Source organism: Photinus pyralis, unplaced genomic scaffold, assembly GCF_008802855.1.
Source record: "Photinus pyralis isolate 1611_PpyrPB1 unplaced genomic scaffold, Ppyr1.3 Ppyr1.4_LG5, whole genome shotgun sequence".
NCBI classification, from domain to species: Eukaryota; Metazoa; Arthropoda; class Insecta; order Coleoptera; family Lampyridae; genus Photinus; species Photinus pyralis.
In genome coordinates this window covers 29,373,738-29,388,301 of record NW_022170596.1, presented here as the reverse complement: position 1 = coordinate 29,388,301, position 14,564 = coordinate 29,373,738, and the positions used below count along the sequence as shown (strand labels likewise).

Below are 14,564 nucleotides of genomic sequence, written 5' to 3'. Positions count from 1 at the left end.
GTACGAATTGGTTTGGATTCTACGCACCAAAATTAATAAGAAAAAGGTTTTCCCGAGAAATTTTGGTGCAGTCGATTTTTGGTAAAAAAGGAAGGTTATACACTGCCTTTTTTTGAGCCCCGAAGAAAAAATTGTCTCAGATCGACCCGGAAAAATTTTTTTCTTATAGAATGTGGCCTGTAGAATCCATAATTTCAAACAGTTCCAAGATTGGGCTACTAGTTCAAAAGTTACAGCCCTTTGAATTTTTTTCCGAAATTGGTTTCTAGTCTATAACTTTTGATTGAGAAGTCTGATCGAAAAAGTACGAATTGTTTTGGATTCTACGCGCCAAAATTAATAAGAAAAAGTGTTTTCCCGAGAAATTTTAGTGCAGTCGATTTTTGATAAAAAAGGAAGTTATTACACTGCCTCTTTTTGAGGCCCGACAAAAAAATTGTCTCAGATCGACCCGGAAAAAAAATTGTCTTATAGAATGTGGCCTGTAGAATCCATAATTTCAAACAGTTCCAAGATTGGGCTACTAGTTCAAAAGTTACAGCCCTTTGAATTTTTTTTCGAAATTGGTTTCTAGTCTATAACTTTTGATTGAGAAGTCTGATCGAAAAAGTACGAATTGTTTTGGATTCTACGCACCAAAATTAATAAGAAAAAGAGTTTTCTCGAGAAATTTTGGTGCAGTCGATTTTTGGTAAAAAAGGAAGGTTATAACCTGCTTTTTTTTGAGCCCCGAAAAAAAATTGTCCCAGATCGACCCGGATAAAAATTTTCTTATAGAATGTGGCCTGTAGAATCCATAATATCGAACAGTTCCAAGATTGGGCTACTAGTTCAAAAGTTACAGCCCTTTGAATTTTCTTTCGAAATTGGTTTCTAGTCTATAACTTTTGATTGAGAAGTCTGATCGTAAAAGTACGAATTGTTTTGGATTATACGCACCAAAATTAATAAGAAAAAGAGTTTTCTCGAGAAATTTTGGTGCAGTCGATTTTTGATAAAAAAGGAAGTGGTAGTGCCATGATAAATTGCAATCTATTTTGATACCCAGATAGGTTGTACGAGGAGCACAAGAAATCATCACGTTCTCAATGAGTATCTGATGATCCTGACTTGCAGTTCGAGCGGACTTAGCCATACGCATGATCACAGTTTTATCTGAGTTTATGTCCAGTCTGTTTGCACCACACCAAGAAAAAAATTCCTTAATGAACAACTTTAGTTTCTCTAAAGCGTGGTCAGTGTTGTCAGCACTCACCACTACTGCAGTGTCGTCAGCGTACATAAACGTAATTCCATTGCGAATGAATTGAGGTAGGTCATTTATATACAGGAGAAAAAATATCGGACCAAGGTTGCTGCCTTGGGGGGTTCCTGTAGTTGTAGTATATTTTGTGGATATCGCGTTATTGTATCTAACACGATAATTCCTATTAGATAAAAACGATAGGAGAAAATCGTGAGTCTCATTCCTGATTAGTTTTTGTGACATTATATCAAAATTAATACTGTCGAATGCCTTTTTACTGTCAAAATAAGCTACGAAACAGGCTTTATTTAAGTCGATTTCGTTAGTTATATGTTGCACCAGTTCTATTGTAGCGTCTTCAGTGGACAACATTGGGCGAAATCCGGACTGCCTTAAAGACAATATTTTAAATTTTTCGAGAAATGTAATTATTCTATTATAAATGCATTTTTCAAGAATTTTAGAAAAACCACTTAGAAGCGAAATAGGTCTGTAATTGGAAACTTCAGAAAGATTGCCTTTTTTATGGATTGGCACAACGCATAAGGATTTCAAAGCGTCAGGAAAGACGCCGTTAGTGACACAGTGATTAATGATGCTTGATAAATCCGAGGAAATTGAAGTGGAGCTGGATTTAAGTAGGGTATTGGGAATTTCGTCCAGTCCTGGAGAGCTATGGCTTTTTAGGGAATGGATAACATCTAAAACTTCACTTGGAGTACATGGGAGAAGTTTAATCGAAAAAGTACGAATTGCATTCCGTTTTTATAATCCATCAACCAGGAAGATCATCGTCAGTCGAGAGGCGACGTTTCTGACCCCAAGAGCAGCTAGAATCGGTTCATGATTTTTTGTTGACGACAGTGACGATAACGCGAACCTATAAGTTCAGTTGGGATATCGAAATTAACAAAGTCCTTAAATTTACAGTATACATTTGTATAGTAATTTGAAAAGCTAAAGCGATGGGAACGAGGAAAGACGGAATTCCAAAATTTTTCGAAAGCGTTCACAATAAGATAAGTGAACCCTTAACTATTGCAAAATTAACTTTATGTATACCTACACTAGAATAGTCGAACTGATTATCTAGTACCTACCTATATGTTTTACTGTGGTTAAAGGTACCCACCAGAAGCCGATCTTAACAGCAAATTACATTCAGAAATAACATAGCTGCATAGTAAATTACAAAACTATGTCGATTGTTACGGTTCACAATGATTTGCACTTGCGATAGCCAGAGACTACCATTTAGTGTACGAAACTAAAACGTTGGGTGGGAGTCTCAGACTTACAATTTGCATCACCCAATGATTGAGCAAATGGGTAGGGTACCTACCTGTTACGTTTATGTTATAATCGATTATTGTTTGCAAATTACAGAACTAAAGACTAAACGTGAAGAAGGATTTGTTTCCACGCGCCCCAGGCCTAGTGAAACCCCTAATTATAGATCGTGATTTTGCCACTGATAAAACTTAATTAATTGAAAAAAGGTAGTCTACTCTTTATGCAAGAAAAAATGCAAATTTTTCGAACAATAGCTAACGAAGGATATTCTCATTGTCGATTTCGCACGCCAATTATTATAAATTAATAGTCATAATCCACGCCATAGAGATTGTAAAATAAAACTAAAATAATAATAAATATTTCCTCGATTGAAATTCTAGAACAAAAACATTCACTTTCTGTAATATATGGGAGACCAGATCCGTTGTTGCATTAGACAGTCTTAAAAGTACTACTTTAATAAATATTTAGGGCGTGTCTCTTTCCCCAATACCCGCTCTTGATAAAGTACCTACACACTTAAAAGAAAAAGCAAAAAAAAAGCGGTACGGATTTATATATATAGGTACATGCCGAGAGTGAATGATTGCAAAATTATATTGGATTGTTGAACTTCGGAATTGGATCACTAGGTATTGCGGCACTAAATGAAAAATTTTCAAAACTAGTTAAGGCGTACCTTTTTTAACGAAACATTAATTTTATAATGTTATGGTGTCGCCGTAAATTCGTTATAGGCATAGGCTTTGCATATCTCAGGTCGATCTAAGTGAAAAAAAATTTAGTTTGGTCCCTTTAGGCTATCTTTTTAAGTGCGTGGTTTCAATGCACACTTATGCTTTAGTCGGAGGCGATGTACTCGTATTTAGATACAGTTTTCTTAAATATGTGGGTATGTGACATATTATGCAATTTCCGATTTTATTGAATTTATGGATGTGGGTCAAAAGTCGTTAATTCTCACGGTCGGTTAGCTATGTTGACATTTTTCAAAAATATAATTGTATTTTTGGCGTTACTGCTCAGTCGATGATGTCGAAGAGTACGTACAGACATTTTTGTTTTCAAAAAAAGCCTCTGAAATTCTCATTATTTCATACGGGACCGTTCCACGCTTTTAAGTTCAATTAGTTCATGGGCGTATAGATTTTTATTCTTCCAATTTGAATTAGAGGAGAATGCAATTTCGAAACTTACAATAATTATCATTGCACTTGCACGACTTTTCAACCGACCATTGATCGAAATAGAAACTTCAACCTAGATAAAGTAATTAGGTACCTACCTCCGCCCAAGCTGTGCAAGCAACGAACAAGACGACCATTCTCACACCAATACACCCGATCACGATGTTTGTTTAAACAGGGATACAACTAATTAAACAAAACTATACGTTAGATAAATAATCACGAAGGTAATCTATCGTCCTTGCACGAAAAAAAAGGTACGCTCACAATTTTTTCTCTCATTGCAACATCAAGGCTAAAGTTTGGAAACGGAACCCGATTTGATTCACAATCAATTTTCCCATCAATGGATAGTTAATAAAATCAATTTATTGCCTACTAGCACTCTTATGCGGTATTATTATTAATAATTAGGTGTGTAAATGTTATGGTAGCGAATTGGTTTGCGGTTATTTGAAGACATTGAGGTGTTAAGGTTACGGACTAAGAAGTTTATTCACGTTACGTGATTGAAAGAAGAAAACTTTAATCGTTTTTTTGCTGCTTTTTTTGCGATAGAAGGTGTGGGAGCCTTTCTTTCGTTATTTAATTGCCAATATTAGGGTCAAGTGGAGACCTTGCACTACGACCTTTCAGTCGTTTCAAGAATTCCTTTTTTGGGTGGGCTTCCTTACATTCTCCATTCGTCCAAAGTTGCGCATATCGTGAGGTGGTATTAGTTTAAAGGTGAGAGAGCGTTTCCTGGTACGCCCATGAGAGTATCGCTTAAGCTGTAAGTAAAGGAAGTCTTTTATTCTACATGTCGTGAGCAGCTACTACAACTACATTGCTTTTCATATGAAGCACATGAAATAAACGACGATTTAAACAAATGCCTAGTAGCTATGGGCAGCAAACACATTGCCCAACAGGCTGGAGCCACCTTGGATGTAACTGTCCTCTTGACATCTTTAACTGTAATTACATTTAACTTGTCATTCTTCTCGATTGTTTTTTTAAACATCCTTGACTCCTTGATTTTGTCCATATACCGGGTGTAACAATTAAGTAGTTTAAGAAAAATTTCTTGTAGGCACCCTGTATACCCGAAGATTTATTTTTCAATGTTGAGATTCTTCAAAAATCTGGAGTTTGTCTTTGAAAAACAATTTTCGTGTTATTATAACCACAATGGTTTTGCTGAACCTCAAGACACTGACTTATAGGATAACCACTAGCTTCAAAATATATTGGATTTCAGTCTCTCATGGTTTCATGGCGTATGCATGGATACAAAAGGCTTCCAATCCCGTTATTGTGAATTTAGTAATGTAAGAAAACTTATGTGTGTATTTTGTACATAAGGACTATAAAAACAAATTTCCGAAGAATAGAATCGAGTGGTGGGAGGTATTATGAGTAAAAACGGATCGAATTCTCGAAATTTTCCTATCAACTTCTTACCAGACCAAAAGTGATCCAAAATTTCGAAATTGAAATGGTATATCGGTAGTTTTATTAAAAGAGAAAAATAACCTAATTCCAACTAATTTTAATTCGAAATCTCAACATAATAATCTTTAACATAAAATATGGTCCCATTCGGAAGCAAGGATGAAACTTAGAATGCATGTCGCGTTCATATACCTACGTGCTTCAATGACGATATGGAAATGGAAACAAGTCGAGAAATGAATACTTCTCCCCACCCAATCCTCTTTTATCTCCCTCATTTTGGTTTTTTTTCTTAATTTTCTACAAAAACCGTAGGACTGAGGAGTTTACTTTTCATTCCAGTCTGTTCAAACGTTTTCCCGTGAATGAGTAACAAGCAGACTCACAAACTAGTATAAAAACCTTCGCATATGTTGATCGGAACAACTTAACGTGCCTTCCGAAGCACAGGAGCTGAAATTTATTGGTGTACGTCCAAAGAAAATTGTATTACATTTATTTTAATGAAAATCGCAACTGCAACTTCGGCAGGAACACTCCTTTACGGATTCTGACGTTTCCTTGGTCCGTGGTCGTACTCCTAATGTTTCTTCCATCCCCAATCCTCAACGCTGGGATATTCGGGTTTGGTGTCAATCTCTGACCCCAAATCCATCCCGCTTGTAAATATGCTCGTCTTATGTGTTGCAGAAGAGCATGAAATGTTGGTGGTATAGCCTGTCCATAGCTGCCAGAAGTGAGAAACATTACCCTACCCAAGAGGGACAGTGTATTTAAACTACCACAAAATAGAGCAAAGACTGCGTAGTCTCGCCTGTAACATTCATAGAGTGTTTCAGATCGATTGAAAAATGAATGTTTTGGTATAGACTTTTGTCAAGCCAGAACAGGGTGTAATTTGGAAAAGCAAGAAGCAATAAATATCTAATTGGAGCACCAGATCAGTAGGTATATGTTCTGCTGCAATTAGAACCATAAGCGTTACTCATGTTCTATGTTTGAGCTACTGCAAGTCAACAAGTGGAAATATTATGGAAAACTTATGCTTTCCTACCACAAAGCTTTATCACAGCAACTTTGTGTGAAACAATTATCATTTGAAAGCGGAAGTAGAACAGAAAGACGAATAAAAATTTTTAAAAAAAGGTGCAACTGCTATTGTTAAGGTATGTTTACTTTTGAGCGTCCGCGAAAACCAACGCAATAAGCTAATTACTATTCATAGTTAAACAAAAGCCGAGTCTTGATGAGTTTCACCGATTTCCCATTTCGAAAGATGCACAACCAAGGTCCAAACACTAATATGTTATTGCATTTTGCAAAGTGTAGTAGTCAGAGATTTCTCTAAAATGTGCATAAAAAGGTCGCTGTCAAATCCCTACGGTAATTGCGTAACCGCTCGCTTACAATGTATGTAAAAAATTGGTACCTATGTAAGTACCTGTCATACGATATATGTTGCGGTGATTTCAAAATCGTGAATAAAGTATAGCAAATCGACCAGACGGTTCTGCTGTTATTCTAAAGCTGATTTTTACAATACAAGATCGCTTTAATTTATAAGCAATTAAATCGCAATTAATCATACTCGATCTTAACAACGTAAAGAAACGTATGCATAATTGACACGTTTAATATGTGCATGAATAATTGCGGTTTTTACACGCGTTCTTCTTTTTGGAAAATAATAATTAATTACAAAACGGTAACCGGAAGTTTTCTGATGAAACTGAGAAATACAGTAGTAGCATGTGATACTGCATGGTCTTACATTACCTACGTCCTAGATATAGAATAACAATGGTAGTTACGTAAGTTTCTGTTTAAAATATATTTCGATAATCAAATCGGCAATTATGCCGAACAAAATGTGAAAAAGAAAGACATTCCTGTACCTACACACGTGAAATCGTATATGAATATATTGTAGTGTATAAAATTAGTGAAGCGTTCTAAGTTACGAAATTGAGTGAAAACGAAGTTTTGTCTACGGCGACATCGGAGATATTTTTTCGATTTCGGTCTATGTTGTCAAAAATGAACCGTAGGTGGTTTTGGAGTTAATTGCATTACAAAGAACTTGTACTTGCTCCACATTGACACGCGCTTGTCGTAATACACTTTCAAATTACGCTTTGTATACATAATAGCACTACATTAAGGTTGTTTTTTATTAATTACGGTGAACGTTTCGTAGCTTGGGTTAAGTATAAAAGCTGAGATTTCAATCCCCAAAGTCAGTATCGTTTCGTAGTGTGCAGTTTAACAGTTCATCATGTACTCACAGGTGTGCTTTTGGGTAGTAGTGCAATTACGTGTTTGGTACAAGTGCGCTTTGTTTACAGATCGTAGCCTTTTCCGCCCTTGTGGCGTACGCTAGCGCCGGACTCATCGGGGGTCACGGATACGCCGCCGCACCCATTGCGTACTCACACGCAGCCCCTATTGCAGTCGCCGCACACGCAGCCCCAATTGCAGTTGCCGCACATGCAGCCCCCGCCGTTGACTACTACGTATGTTGCCCCTAAACAACCCCTAATTCTACAATTTTTGCTCCCTAGGCACATCCCAAATATGAATTCAACTACGGAGTAGCTGATGCCCATACCGGGGACCAAAAAAGCCAACACGAAGTACGTGATGGAGATGTTGTTAAGGGATCTTACTCACTCCACGAATCCGACGGTACCATCCGTACTGTCCACTACACCGCCGATGACCATAACGGTTTCAACGCCGTAGTATCCAGATCTGGACACGCCGTCCACCCACAAACCGTCGCAGTCGCCCCCGCCAAAGCGATCATTGCTGCAGCTCCAGCAATCGCATATGGACATGCCGGTTTAGGATACGCTGGACACGGCGCATACGGTCATTATTAAGTAATTCGTAACGATCTCCATTACTCGACTGCTCATATTGTTATGTATATACCTCATCACTTCACTCTCTCTACCTTCTAATGTCTTCTTTATTATTTTTTTGCATCTATATACCTGAAATATCAGTGCAATTGTATAATATTTATTTTTATAAAATAAATGTGTATATTTTATCTATACTTATTTGTTTTATTCTCACTCATATGGACCATATTATCAAAAAAGGAACGTAGACGTTTTAGATTTACTTCCTTTCTTTGTAACGTTAGAATTTGATATTTTGAGGATAGTTTTGGATTATACAAATGAAATATTGCATTTAAATTGTTCATATAGTCAAATATGACGTGAGAAGTGGCGAAGTATTATAAGTTAGTGTTACAAGAAATGTTAATGACCAGTTAGAAGCGAAACCCATACACAATATTTAAACAGATGAAATTTTCGAGTATAGATACAACGCAACACAGTAACTGTATTTAGTATTCTAGTCTGCATTGGAATTTGAATCAGTTTTAGGTACGAAAGGTCAGAAAAGCTGTTTAGAAATGTTTGGTCCTGATCATATTGGCCTCCTTTCAATTAATTTGAATACTTACTCTTGGGAACTATTGTACCAATTTTGTTTGAATTGAGTGTTAAGCCCTCAAGCATTTATTCAAATGTCAGCAATAGTGATAGAAGTTCACTATTAAAGAAAATTCAATCCGATAAGTTCTCCCAACTGAATATCGTCTCCAGAAAATTCACCTCGAAATATGCGCTCACGAAATAACATCCTCGAAATTCGCTGCTAGAGAACCTCTGCGAAAATCCACTCCCTAATATTCGCCTCAGACATAGTCACCCTAAATATAATCGCCCACGAAATATAGTGTACTAAACTGCCTACCCTGGAATAATAATAATAATAATAATAATAATAATAATAAAACAAAGAAACACCATAAACACAAGTAACGCAACATGTACTACAAAGACAGGTCCATCCGATAAAGTTACACGCCCTAGCACAGTTAAAAAACACAATACTCCTTCTTCTCAGAAACAACCCACTCGTATACAACCGAAACGCAAAAACCTTAACAGCACCNATAATATTAATATACGAAGAAAGGATTTACTTATTACAATCCCTAAGCACAATCTTCAGTTATATAAAAGGTCCTTCTCTTATTTAATAGCTTTTTATCTAAACAAACTAAAAATTAACTTTTCATCTATGTCGCTAGCACAGTTCAAAACCTTAATTAAAAATAAGCTTTATTCTGGTGAAGTGTAATACCTATAATTAATGTACATTTGTACCATCTTACTCAATTGAAATCATTGACTTATAACTTTCTCTCCTTTTCACAATTTAATGGATGTAGGTAGATTTCCACGACTGAAGTATACCTCTCTATGGCGTATTGGGGCTGAGTGGTAGACCAGATGGTTAATATTTTTGACCAATCTGAATCTTAACCCCTTGGGGAAAACTGGAAGGACTAAGAAATTGTAATGATCATGTACCTGATGATGTATTCCATGTTAAACCCAATAAACGATTTATTATATTATTATTATTATTATCTAATATAATTCTGTAGAACGTGTTTTTTCTCCATTACGAAGGACTATTTTGCACGCTATTATTACTTGTTGGAGAACCCCCGTAACATCTAAAGCGGTTTCGTAGAATGCTCCACCTATCGATGCAATTTTTATCCATGCACAGCCCTTTTTGTTTCTTGAATCATTCAAGTAGTAGGCCATGGAAACAACATTGATACATGAATGTCGCATAATAATAATAAAATTACATACGATTATTTTTACCACTTTTTCTTTTAACTTGAACTATACTAAATTTTTTCTAAAGTCTATAAGTTATAGACACACAAGGAGAAATAAAAAAATTGTTTTTACAAGATATCTAGTTAGCCATACATTTTATCAAACAAAAGTCTCTTACGTTTTATTTAAATTCGAAGTAAATTTTCATAATCCCGATAAGCCCCTTTAAAAAGGTAAGTTATTCCTGTAGTAAATTTGTTATTATCTTAGTTCTTTATTTTTGCCACTGTAGGCCATCTAAGTGTGATAGATGTTTTATTACAATAGTTCTTTGCTTCGCCATCCGGGATCGTGCAGATGTTTTCAATGGTATTCCTAATCGCGTCCCTTCTTTTCTTTCTGCTTACGCGTTCGCTGTACTTCTTCCTTTCCAGTAAAGATTTTTCCTCAATATTGGTTGGTTGCAAATTATTCCTCTTGGTACGCCATTACTTTTCTATTGACTTTCGTCTTCCTGGATAAGTGCTTAATAGTTTTGGCCGTTGCTTCATGCTTGCATCCCGTTGTTAATGTGCAGCATAAAAATGATAATAATAATAATAATGATAATAGTACCGTTTATTCCATGAGACTTGTATACAAGCATTGGAACGTCAAAATTATAAATTACAAATTATATAATTAAGTATAAATTATAAATAAGTAAAAAATAAATAAAAATACACTACCTACACGTTACATTACATATCTGCAACAATTTTACTGTTCAAGTATTCGTCTAACCTATAAATGCACATCTTTACCAACATGTTTTTTTATAGTTTGTTTAAACCTAGATGGATTATGGATACATTTTACGTTTTCCGGTAGTTTGTTCCAAAGTTTAATGGCAATGGCGGGAAAATGGTTGGCAATATAAGCATGGTTGAGCTTGGGTATTCTCAAATTCCGCTTGTTTCTTAGATTAACATTATTAACTACCGAGTCGGGTTGATGTAGATCTTTCTTACTATGTATGAATACAAGATTATTAAGAATAAATAAAGATACAGCTGTAAGTATATTAGATTGTACAAAGAGTTCCCTACATGAATACCGTGGTGGTTTACCATGCATGGCTCTTAAAATTCTCTTCTGGCTAATCATTACCTCGTTCATTCTGCAACTGGTACCCCAACAAATAATACCGTAATTGAGAGTAGACTGGACATGAGCATAGTAGTAAGAAGTCAGACAGTCACAGTGAACTACATCGTATAGTTGTCGAATTAGGTAACAATGAGTAGCTAACCTCTTAATAACTATGTTTATTTGGGTATTCCAAGAGAAATTGTTGTCCAAGTGGAGTCCAAGAAATATTATACTATCGCTTTGCCTTATAGTATGATTATTTAGTCTAATTAGGACTCATAGGAGACTGCTATTAAGACCACTTTTTGAGAATTGAATCGCTTGAGTTTTATACGAGTTCAAGAAAACCCCATTATCTGCACAATACCTGCTGATTTCCATGACACTCTCGTTGGCACGGCTACACAGGGTGTCTGGCTCATTACCGGTGATTATACTAGACGTATCATCAGCAAATAACGTTAAAAAACTTTTATTATTATTATTAAATATATCATTAATAAAAATAATGAATAGAAGGGGTCCCAGCGTACTGCCCTGAGGAACACCATGTGACACCACTTTTTTGTCCGACTTAACCCCTCCTCCTTGCCAAACCATTTTCACTTCCTGAGTTCTTCCTACCAGGTATGAGCTTAGCCAGTCGGCAGCTATACCTCTAACACCGTATTCATACAGTTTGTTTAGTAGCAATTTATGATTGACGGTCTCGAAAGCACGGGTGAAATCGTAAAAAATACCAACTACTGATTCATTGCGATCCGTGTGCTCTAAAATATAAGAGAACACATTCAATACCGCATGTACAGTTGAAAGGTTTTTGCGAAATCCAAATTGGTTTGGAGACAGTATCTTACAAGCGTTAATAAAACTAAGAAGCCTCGTATAGTACACTTTCTCGAAAATTTTTGAGAAAACTGAAACTATAGTTATTGAGCATATCAGTTCGACCTTTTTTATGTATCCTCCTTGATTACATACAATAATGAGCATGGGATTTCGTCGAATCCAGCCGTGTGTTTGCCCTGTAAATTTTGAATGATAGCACGGATTTCAACGTGGTCAGTTGGAAACAGAAGCAAAGAATTAGGATTGGTGGACAACCTAGGTTTAGATTGATTGTCCGAACTAGCGCCTGTGAGGTCATGTATTGATTCAATGAAGAACGCATTAAACGCTTTGGCAATGTCAACTTTATCAACTAAAGAACCACCATGACCATGTGCATCTTTAAATTTATAGGGGTACTCTTTATTCTGAATAGGTATATAAGAATAATCAATTGCCTGAAAGAAGTGCTTATATTGTGATAATTCAATTTTAAGTTCTTCACTTTATTGCATATGAAATAAATTGTTATGTTGTGGCGTTTATTTTTTACAAATAGGTATTTATATTTTTTCAAAATCCGTATTTATTCCGAAAAGATACCCCCATTCCTGGTGACTGGGCTAGAAGTAGTAAGGACAAGGCCGATCTGTTTGCACAACACCTGGCTGAAGTATTTAGCCTTGAAGATGCTGTACCAACACAAGAAATGATTGCCAATTTACAAAGTCTTGTGGAAGATACCGGTCACATAAAACTAATAACTCCCCACGAAATAAAAAAAAGCAATCGCTCTTCTAAATAACAGAAAATCACCTGGGCCTGATCACATCACACCCAAAATGCTAAAAGAAATCCCTAGAAAAGGAATTGTACTCCTAACATATATATTTAATGGAATCCTCCGTTTGCACTATTGGCCCCTTCAGCTTAATGCTGCTGAAGTAATTCTAATAGCCAAACCTGGTAAAAATCCACATCAAGTCTCCTCCTACAGACCAATAAGTCTGTTATCTACTATCTCCAAGCTCCTAGAAAAACTCATACTCCATCGAATTAGTCCCCTCCTAAATGTTATCCCAGATCATCAGTTTGGATTTCGACAATCTCATTCGACAGTTCAACAGTGCCATCGCGTCGTACAAACAATAGACACATCCCTGGAAGACAAAAAATATTGCACACTTATCCAATCCAGGCTGGGGTACCGCAGGGCAGTGTGTTGGGCCCATTGCTTTATCTACTACACACATCTGATATACCTACTACACCCAATACTACAATCGGTACTTTCGCGGATGACACAATCATTCTTGCAAGTCATGAAGATCCAACAATAGCATCTTCTTATGTGCAAAGTCAGCTAAACCTTATACAAGATTGGACTAACAAATGGAACATCAAAATTAATGAAAGTAAGTCAACTCAGGTCACATTTACACTTAAAAAGGGCCGCTGTCCACCAGTTACTGTCAACAATTCAATTATACCTGTATCTCCATCAGCACGTTACCTAGGTCTACACCTCGACGAAAAACTTACCTGGAAGATACACATCTTAAAAAAGAAAAAACAAATCGACCTACGACTAAATGATCTAAACTGGTTGATAGGAAGAAAATCCCGATTGTCCCTAGAAAACAAAATCTTGGTTTACAAGACAATAATAAGACCTATTTGGACTTATGGTATTGAGTTATGGGGATGTGCCAGCAAATCAAATACTGCAATTATTCAACGCTCTCAGTCCAAAATTCTTCGAGCTATTACTGACGCACCTTGGTACGTAACCAACAAAATGTTACACGACGATCTCTTTATCCCTTTCGTTTCGACTATCATACAAGAGCGTAGTGCAAGTCATCATACCCGGCTAGAAGCACATGCCAACCCACTAACGCAACCACTTTTACTACAACACGACTCCAGAAGACTACAACGACGTTGGCCAATTGATCTCAAATAAGAAGTAGGTGAACTCCTCGCTGGAAGAGTTCCCATCCCGCCATCCAGGACTGTCTAGCTTTAAGGTCCCATGTTATCATATTAGCCCATAGAATGTCAATTCTGATTGCTAATAAAAATTATATATAAAAAAAAAATTATAGGTTGCGTCCAAATTTGGAATAATTAAAAACATCCTGCAGAGTACGCTATATTACAGTCACAAAATCACTAAAATTAGCATGAACCAAATAGATTCGTGATGAAGAAACAAAATAGTACCTTAAATTTGAGAAGAATGTACCTAATCGGCCCTATTGGAAGTTAAATCAGATTAAACAAAACTGGAACGCAATGCACAATACAAATTTTTGGAACACGCTCGAACACCTCCAATTTGGGGTCCGAAAGAAACTACTTATCTTTGTTAAGTTTCTTCGTCGTTTAATACTCGTATAGTTGCTACCACCTGAATTTAAGACAGTGGTTGTTTTTTAATATTTAATTTTTGAAAACTAGGTTTAGGTATGAGTTGAAATCTTTAAAATGGCTATAATTGCCAACTAAAATGTGAATTCCAATCCTTTACGAGTCAATTAAAGCCATTTTATGAAATCCAAAGCCTCAAATTCATATATCAAAGAAACCCAAATCAAAAGAGTTGTGTATATTTATGTTATTTCAAGTGTTTCAAGAACAAGCATTATGGGCTCTGATAGCAACCCTTGCCGCAAAATTTTGCCGTTGTTCTACTGATGATCAATCTAATTACCTACGCAATTTTTACACTACCGTAAATATTTCCTAAATGTTCCATTACTAATTCGTCGACAGGAC

General features: G+C 36.1%; 1 protein-coding gene across 1 annotated transcript; it reads left to right on the top strand.

The window, feature by feature from the left end:
- The first annotated feature begins 7,123 nt into the window (after positions 1–7,123).
- On the top strand, positions 7,124–8,224 carry LOC116172524 (cuticle protein 19-like). The gene is made up of 3 exons (XM_031489756.1): positions 7,124–7,450; positions 7,509–7,676; positions 7,725–8,224. Exons 1-3 carry the CDS (start codon positions 7,439–7,441, stop codon positions 8,043–8,045), a joined length of 501 nt encoding a protein of 166 aa, XP_031345616.1. The 5' UTR covers positions 7,124–7,438; the 3' UTR covers positions 8,046–8,224.
- Positions 8,225–14,564: the final 6,340 nt, after the last annotated feature.